The sequence below is a fragment of the Pangasianodon hypophthalmus genome, chromosome 10, assembly GCF_027358585.1.
Source record: "Pangasianodon hypophthalmus isolate fPanHyp1 chromosome 10, fPanHyp1.pri, whole genome shotgun sequence".
Classification (NCBI taxonomy): domain Eukaryota; kingdom Metazoa; phylum Chordata; class Actinopteri; order Siluriformes; family Pangasiidae; genus Pangasianodon; species Pangasianodon hypophthalmus.
The window spans coordinates 219,943-229,942 of NC_069719.1; the positions used below are offsets into that span (position 1 = coordinate 219,943).

The 10,000-nt window shown below is 40.0% G+C and overlaps 1 protein-coding gene across 1 annotated transcript in view; it reads left to right on the plus strand.

The window, feature by feature from the left end:
* acss1 (acyl-CoA synthetase short chain family member 1) overlaps positions 1-10,000 on the plus strand; it is a 34,670-nt gene that overhangs the window by 5,363 nt on the left and 19,307 nt on the right. The window contains exons 3-5 of the mRNA XM_053237419.1: positions 6,829-7,028; positions 8,696-8,871; positions 9,483-9,635. Coding sequence (XP_053093394.1) covers positions 6,829-7,028; positions 8,696-8,871; positions 9,483-9,635 — 529 coding nt within the window. The remainder of the gene's footprint in view (positions 1-6,828; positions 7,029-8,695; positions 8,872-9,482; positions 9,636-10,000) is intronic.

Below are 10,000 nucleotides of genomic sequence, written 5' to 3' on the forward strand. Positions count from 1 at the left end.
ATTTGAACTCTCAACCTTCCGAGCAGGAGGCCAACGTCTTAACCACTGAGCTACCGCTTCTCTCTAAGCGCTGATTTGGGAATTTGATGTTCATGCTGAGTTTAATGATAAACATTGACCCTGTCCACACTTCCCATAATGGCTGTAGTGGAATCGTGGAGGTGTAGAGTAGCGGTTTAACCCGTTCCTCTGTGCTGGAGGTCGAGTGGAGGTGTGAGAGAGTTAGCGTAACGGTTTAACCCGTTCTGTGGAAGTGCGAATGATTGACCAGATCTTTATCATCACCTCAGAGGCAGGCTCAGTGCTGAAGTCGTTAAACTGAAAAACTCTCTCCTGCTGATTTCACAGCTTTAGTACATGATGGAATTTGCTTGCAGCTTTTTCTTTAAAGGACAATAAATGCTGTAACTGTTAAGCTGCGGGTCAAAGGTGAAGTCAAACTGCTGGAATGTTTACGACATTTAAGATTAAAATCAAAAGCCTTCAGTGTAGAAAATCCAATTTTCACCTTTAAAAAATATAAAATCACAAGTGACCTGGAAGTAAACTTTACTAATCTCTGTATTTAACAGCAAACTGTAAATTATACAGCAGAATTTTACATTAGTTGATTAATTAATTTCAGCAAGTTCACTGGTGTTCGATTTACTGCAACTGCGACCAAAAACCACAAAGTGTGTGTGAGTGTGCGTGGGAATGTGTGTGGGAGAAATCTGTGATGAAAGTCTCAGAGTGTGAGCGCTGCTACGGCGCTCGTCTAAAATCCACCAACAGGACGACGGCGAACTCACGGCGCAGCTACAGATACGGTAGCGGCGATGGAGAAGCGTAAAGGAAACACGCTAATGCACAGAAAAACCTCCTCATTACCTCCAGCTCACTGTGAAGAGCGTGTGTGTGTGTGTGTGTGTGTGTGTGTGTGTGTGTGTTTACTCGAAGCCGTTTTGTGCACCAGCTGATTTCCGGATCACGCTGATGGATGACGTGAGCAGAACGTAGTCGTGTTCTTTAATCGCAGGTTTATCGTTAGAGGATCTTCATCGTTTAATCGGACACGCAGACGTGCGCGATCACACACACTGTTACACAATTCACTACACACTTTACTGTACAGGATCTCGTACAGGAATCTTAAATAATCACACAGAGTGAAACCGGATTAAGGCAGCTGAGTGAACAGGACTGACAGTGTTTCAGCTCTCAGGAGATTTTGAGATTTTCAGGCTGTTTGTTCACGCAGAGATCGAGGGATTTACTGCTTAGGAAACTTTGTGAAATACGGTTTAGAGAACTCGCTCATACGGCTGGGTGGATGGTGAAATGTTGCTCAAGAATAAACCAGTTAATTGGGTGCATAAGGGGATATAACGTGTGTGTGTGTGTGTGTGTGTGTGTGTGTGCTTTAGTATTTTGTGATCGTGGTGTTAGCGAGCTATGCTAGCTGTTAGCTGCGTATCAGTAAATCAGTAAACACACAGAGCGATACAGTGATAGTGTGATATTGTGAATATTCAGTAAAGTTGTAGCGCTTTTAATAACTGACATCATCATTAAGCAGCTTTACAGAAATCTGTATGTGGATTAAGAGGAAACAGCGGTGAGGAAAAACGACGTGAGGCCTTTTAACTTCTTCTTGTTGATTAATGCAGTTTGTAAACGTTCTCCTGATGGTGGATGATGTGAATATTATATCTGATGAAGTGTATGATTAATACAGAGTGTTTGTCAGAGACGCTTCTGAGCTGCTGGAGAATTATTTACAGGACGCTGAGACACTGATCTGATCTGAAGGTCTTTCCCAGCTGTGTGTTTTATTATTTGTTTAATTTATTATCTGGAGTTGTTGTGTTTTTGTGTTTTGGAGCTGAACTCAGCAGAAAGGTGGAGTGTGTAGGTGATAATCACACACACTGAGCTAAAATAACATATGAAGTTTTATTTAAAGTGGCTAAATGAGGGTTACTGTCAGAACCACACACACACACACACACACACACACACATACACACACATACAGTTCAGAGAATAAACACTGTCTGATACTAAATTAAGAAACGCAGCTACTTTTTTCCATCACATCAGATCATCATGTTTTCCAGATCCTCTAAACACCGACCTGATCTACTCACTCACACACACACACACACAAACACACACACTCACTCACACACACACGCACACACACACACACACTCACACACTCACACACTCACTCACACACACACACACTCACACACACACACACACTCTCATACACACACACACACTCACACTCACACACACACACACACTCACTGACACGCACACACACACACAAACACACACTCACACACACTCACACACACACACTCACACACACACGCACACACACACTCACACACACACACACACTCACACTCACACACACACACACACTCACACTCACACACACACACACACTCACTGACACGCACACACACACAAACACACACACTCACTCACACACACACACACACACACACACACTCACACACTCACACACTCACTCACACACACACACACGCACACACACACACACTCTCACACACACACACACACTCACACTCACACACACACACACACTCACTGACACGCACACACACACAAACACACACACTCACTCACACACACACACACACACACACACACTCACACACTCACACACTCACTCACACACACACACACTCACACACACACACACACTCTCACACACACACACACACTCACACTCACACACACACTCACTGACACGCACACACACACACAAACACACACTCACACACACTCACACACACACACACACACACGCACACACACACTCACACACACACACACACACGCATGCACACACACACTCACACACTCACTCACACGCATGCACACACACACTCACACACACACTCACACACACACACACACTCACACACTCACACACACACACACACACACTCACACACTCACACACTCACTCACACGCATGCACACACACACTCACACACACACTCACACTCACTAACTCCTTCCCTAAACTCAGTCCATCATTTCACCAGAAGCACACGGCTGAAAAGTTGTGGCATTAATTCTGTAAATAATTAAACATAAAAGTTAAAACACTTAAAAAAGAGTTAAGAGTTAAGAGGTTTTGTTGCTTATGGCAGATTTGCAGCAGTGTGTCGAGTGTTTCCTGGCTTCTCGGCTGAACAGGAAAGAAACAAAAGTGAAAGTCTACCAGCATCTATGTGTACATGTACACACATGCTTAGAAATAACAGTGTGTGTGTGTGTGTGTGTGTGTGAGTGTGTTACCATGTTACCATGGCAACATGTCATCTTTATCATAAAATTCAATAAATTTGCAGTTAAAAGTATTTAATTTAATAAGTAATTTATTTTTAACAAAGCATACACAGACACAACATACACACACCCCTTATCAGAGCTAACCAACACACACACACACTCATACACACAACACACACACACACACACTCATACATACACACACGCACACACACACACACACACACACCCCAGAGAGAGTAGAGGCATGTGTTTCATTTCAACGCAGAACACAGACCCTGATTTAAAGTCCAACACACCAGTGAACTGTAAACCATCTGTTTATTACTGCTTACTGTAATAAATATTTTATATAAATACTGTAATAACAAACACTTTATATAAATACTGTAATAACGTAAATATTTTATATAAATACTGTAATAATAGACACTTTATATAAATACTGTATGTGTGTGTGTGTGTGTGTGTTGAATATGTGTGTGTGTGTATGTGTGTGTTTCCACATGGTTAAGCTTGAAAAAACAGACATGAACAGCACAGAGGATCAGATTGTTATTTATATAACGTCTCACATCATTCGGACATCTGGAATGTCCTTAGAGCCTGGAAGTCATCAGGAACGCCAGGATACAGAGGGCCTTCAGTACGGAATATCTATAACTCCGGCCCTGATTTTACATCTCCTTTACAACATTACTACAACATTACTACATCTCCTTTACAACATTACTACAACGTTACTACAACATTACTACAACATTACTACATCTCCTTTACAACATTACTACAACGTTACTACAACATTACTATAACATTACTACATCTCCTTTACAACATTACTACAACGTTACTATAACATTACTACATCTCCTTTACAACATTACTATAACGTTACTACATCTCCTTTACAACATTACTACAACATTACTACATCTCCTTTACAACATTACTATAACGTTACTACATCTCCTTTACAACATTACTACAACGTTACTATAACATTACTACATCTCCTTTACAACATTACTATAACGTTACTACATCTCCTTTACAACATTACTACAACATTACTACAACATTACTACATCTCCTTTACAACATTACTACATTACTACAACATTACTACAACATTACTACATCTCCTTTACAACATTACTACAACATTACTACATCTCCTTTACAACATTACTACAACATTACTACATCTCCTTTACAACATTACTACAACATTACTACATCTCCTTTACAACATTACTACAACATTACTACAACATTACTACATCTCCTTTACAACATTACTACATTACTACAACATTACTACAACATTACTACATCTCCTTTACAACATTACTACAACATTACTACATCTCCTTTACAACATTACTACAACAGTGATGGAGTGGTGGAGCGATGGAGCTGTGGAAGTCATACACACACACAGTGACACAGACACAGTGACACACACACAGTGACACACACACACAGTGACACGCACACTCAGATTCGCCAGGAACTGTTTACTGTTTCTATCACAGAACAATCACATTCCACTGTGTGTGTTATTGAGTGTGTGTTATGTGTGTGTTAATCCCATTAACATAAGAATGAGTCATGTGACCTCAGCTTTCAGAGAGAAACAGAAGAATGCCTTCATTCCTGCACTTGCGAGTTTTGCTTTAAGAAGCTCTAGTTTACTTGAGTTTTTATTTTACACTTTGTGTTTGAGTTCGAGTAACGTACAGGAAGTGTGTGTTAATGCTGAATCAGTGCAAATTTAGCAGAAGTGTAAATGTGAAGTTGCTGCAGATCGACTGACGGAGTAACAGCAGTAACGTGTAACAGTAATGATATTAATATCATTCAGTTCAATTCAATTTTATTTATATAGAGCTTTTAACAGTGGACATGAGCAAGAAACTTCGAGAGGAACCGAACTCAGAAATGAGGGTGACTCCTAAAAATAATTAATCATCATTACGACTTACTGAGTCACTGATATACTTCTTCCTCGGCCATTCCTCAGCTGTACACAGAATGCTGAGAGAAGTGAATAAAAACCAAAACTTTCCTTTATTTGGTTCTGAAAAATCCCTCAGATTTAGACAAGTGCTCTTCAGGCATATCTTCAGGTTCAGCGGAGGATTGTAGCTTCTTAATTTACAATATTATTCTGGGCAGCGAGTTTATCCTGGACTCGCAACGCTGAAGTAAACTGGTGCAGATTGGAAACGAATTCCTGTCCGGCTTCATCCCTTCCAGCTCTGAGGTCCTGAGCTCTGCCCATACACGCCGGGAGGATACGTCACACCCAGTGGACTAATTCCACGTTAAAAATTTGGACGCAATTGTGCCAACATTTTAAACTTTATGATACATCATTACATGGACCTTTGCCCACTAATCACATGTTTACGCCTTTCAAGGTCGACTCTGCTTTTGGCTTCTGAAATACAACGGACATTTCACACTTCAGAAACTTTTTAAGTTGTGGACACTTTTGGCGTTTCTGATCGGCTTTTCTCTTCAGTTCTGCTTGCCCTGTAACTCACTGCATTATTATCAGGTTTGTCAGAAGTCGCTGTCCATCATTTTGGCATTTACCTTCTCGAGATTATAGTGTTGGAAAGACCACAGAGTTTTACAGGACTTGCCTCTAAACTATATAAGCTTGCCCTAACACATGGGGATTGTTCCACTATTAAAATCAGATCTTTGTGGAAAATGAGATTAAATGAGGGAATTAAGTTCCAGATACCTGCTGGGAAAAAGTTTTATATTATATTTGAAGTTAATCATTTGTGTTCTTGTGCCTGCTTTAAACTCACACAGTTTAAAGTTCTACACAGAATGCGTTTGAGTAAAGCAGGACAGATTCCTCCCCAAGATAAATCCCACCTGTGACAGGTGATCAGTGGCCCCAGCTGATCTCACGCACGTGATCTGGTCCTGCGCAAAACTTACAACAAACTGCTCAAGCTTTTTTAAAGCCATGAGTGTGTCCTTAGAGCCTGACGTAGCCCCCTGTCCCTTAGCTCACTGTTCCATCAAACCATCAGAATTTACAATAAACTAAACCTTTTATCTTTTACATCTCTCAGCTCAGAGGCGCTTACTTTAATACTTCTATACTCTTGTGTCCATAAAAGTGATAGAAATGTCGATGTCAAGTAAAAAAAAAAAGCTACAAATTGTAGAACTTGTGAAAATTCTAATACAAATTCTAATGAAAAAATTACAAAATGTTAACAATGTTAATATGTTTCACAAAATGGAAAGTAACATGTTTTACAGGTTTTTATTACAAAAGTTTGACTTAATGTTAGTTTATTTAGAGTCTTACGGGGTATTTAAGATAAATAATTTACACTGAAATCCCAGATCTACATGATTCTTATGTCTCATGCTGAGGGGAAAGTTAGCATGTGATAAATTAGCGTTAGCGTGTTTAAATTGAGTTTGTTGTATTTCTCAGGACGTGTAACGTGCTGTGATCTGATCTCTCCTCAGAGAGCTGCTGGAGATGACCTGCCGGTTAGCCAACACGCTAAAGAGCCATGGCGTGAGGAAAGGAGACCGCGTGGCCATCTACATGCCCGTGTGTCCCACGGCGGTGGCGGCCATGTTGGCGTGTGCGAGGATCGGAGCCGTTCACACTGTAGTGTTCGCTGGATTCAGCTCCGACGCTCTGGCAGGCAGGATTCAGGACGGTGAGGACACGGGGAGCGGGACGAGGGACGAATCAGACACTGCACGTGGATCTTACTGTCATACTGCGGTCTTCTGTTGTCTGTTATATGTTTATAAACGTTCAGGGAGACACGCGCGTTCATGTTTTCACAACTAATAATGTTGCACTAAAGTTGTAAGAACGTTAACGTTAATCTGTAATTCACACTGTTTGTGTACTGGAACAGGGAACGTTGGTGAAACGTTACAGCAGAAACCACACAGAACGTTCTGGCAAAGTTCTCTGTTAGCTCTGATCGTAGTTTAAAGTCCTGTAGTGGTGAAGAAAATGTTTCCACTGCAATTACAAACTTCAGCAAAGTCAGAAAACTAAAAAAAGTTGTGAAATCCAGGTCTCTGGAAAGGTTTAAATCCTTGGTGTGATTGTTGTGAATATACTGAGTCAGAGTTTTTACACACATCTGCAAGTCTGCGTTATTTCTGTGTGTGTTTCTGTCCAGTAAAAGAATCTTTATAGTTTTTTATATTAACTGACCTTGTAGCTTTGATAAGGAAAGTCACACAGCAGCTGTTCACTTGACTCTCTGTCCTCTGCATGTGAATATTTAACCCTGAGATTGAGTTTAAGGTGGAAAAGATAAACACACACACCTCCTACACTGTGTGTGTGTGTGTGTGTGTTTGTGTGTCCGCTCTCAGCGAGATTACATTAGAAATGACTTTATGTGCAGTTTCCGTACACACAGTAAGATTTCGCTCAGGACTCGGTACTGACTCTGTGAGGGATGATCACTGGATTAGAATTGGGACGCAGCCGACAGCGTTCACTAAATATCTAGCACACAAACTTCTCTTAAATAACGTACATCGCCTCAGTCAGCTTTTACTAATTATATTCAGAATCAGCTCACTAACTACAGGAGGAAAAATAACGTAAACAAGGATGATGTGATGAAGCGTTGTTACTGTTTCCACCCCGAAGCTGATTGTTTTCCTCTAACAGCACGTCTCCAAGTGTTTTATTTCTTTTTATTATACCAAACCAATTGACCAACAATTACAGTTTTTATTTACTAAAGAACGACACGTCGTATTTTTTTATCTGTTTATAGTTACATTTAATTTCAGTGAAACAATTGAGTTCCTGTTGTCGCTTACGTTATAGCAGCTATAAACACTCGTTCCCTCACCAGCCTCTTTATTCTCTCTCTTCAAGTTAATAAGAGAAAAAATAAACGCAGCTTGTTCCGCATGTTACTGAGAAACCGCAAAGAAGCGTAAACTCCTCTGTCCTGAAGACGTCGGAAAACTTACAGTTACAGCTTTACCTCTGACTGTTACAAAGCGCTGACACTGGAGACTCCTTCCTTACATGTCACATAAACACATTTCCTTACAGAGAAATTCAGCACATCAATGCTTACACACTTTTTTTTTTTAATCCGCATGTGTCTGTTTTTAAACAGTGAGTGTTTGTTAAATATTAAATCTCACTACAGATGTTTGTAGTTTTGGACTGAAGAAAATATAAAACTGAGAAATCGAACATTATCGATGAGTTTAATAAAGATTAAATAAACTGTTAAGCAGTTCTGCTGTTAATACTCAGTAATAACAGTATAATAATACCTGATATTATTCTCTCTCTCTCTCTCTCACACACACACACACACACACACACACACAGCTGAGTGTAAGGTGGTGCTCACGTGTAATCAGGCTGTGAGAGGTGGACGTGTGATCAATCTGAAGGCGACAGTGGACGTGGCAGTGAAGTCCTGTCCCTCGGTGAAGAGCGTCCTCGTGGCTCACAGAACCAATCACAGCGTGCCGATGGGGGAACTGGACACGCCCCTGGAGGAGGTGAGGGCGGAGCTTGTTAAGCAGACACACGTGTCAGAATAAATTTCACTGTTTATATACTGTCTAAATGTAATATTTATATATTTAAAGGCATATGTCTTAGATGCTAATTTTATTCACTGAATCTATCAAAACATGTTTTCTAAACTTTTCTTTAAAAAATTCACTAGATGTGTTAAATTATTTTTAAAGTATTTTAATAAATATAAAAATAACAAAGTATGTCTTATAAAAGTTCTTTGTTCCATCAGGCTCTCATTAGAGGTGTTCTTTCAGGCACATAGTGCACTATTATAATATTCATTATCCTCATTATAATATTCATTATCCTCATTATAATATTCATTATCCTCACTATAATATTCATTATCATCTTAATATTATCATTAATATTGTTAATATTTATTATCCACATGTAAATATTCACTGTATTATTAGTATTATTATTATTATTATTATTATTAATTATCCACATGTTAATATTCATTACACCATTGTTATTAATCACATAAATTTAAATATTTAATATTTGAGTGATTTAAATGTTAAAGTCATTATTTGATAAGGAGATTTGAGCTGTTTATATGAGTGTGTATAACGTGGTGTCCCAGGCGATGGCGAGGGAATCACCTGTGTGTCCTCCGGAGCCCATGGACAGTGAGGACATGTTGTTTCTGCTCTACACGTCGGGCAGCACGGGGAAACCTAAAGGCATCATACACACTCAGGCTGGATACCTGCTGTACACGGGTCTCACACACCAGGTGACGGCTGATATACACACACACACACACACACACACACATCACACACAAACAGTTATTAACACACAGGAGATCTGCTACGTAAATACATCACACTGACCTGACCACACAAACCTGGCGTTGATTTCTGCAGGTCTCCTCAGGTCAGGTTTTAGTCCAAGCGAACTCTAAACGCTAGATTCATCATGACGCAGAACGTTTTCCACTTTACAGAACATCTACAACCCATCAGCACTGCAGAGTCTCAGAGTCAGCGACTTCATTCAAAAAGTTACATCAGTATTTATGCGAGGAAAGTTGCTGGTATTCAGAGTCGGGTTACGCAGCTGCTTCAGTGGAGTTTCTGAGCTCCACATGCAGATTAT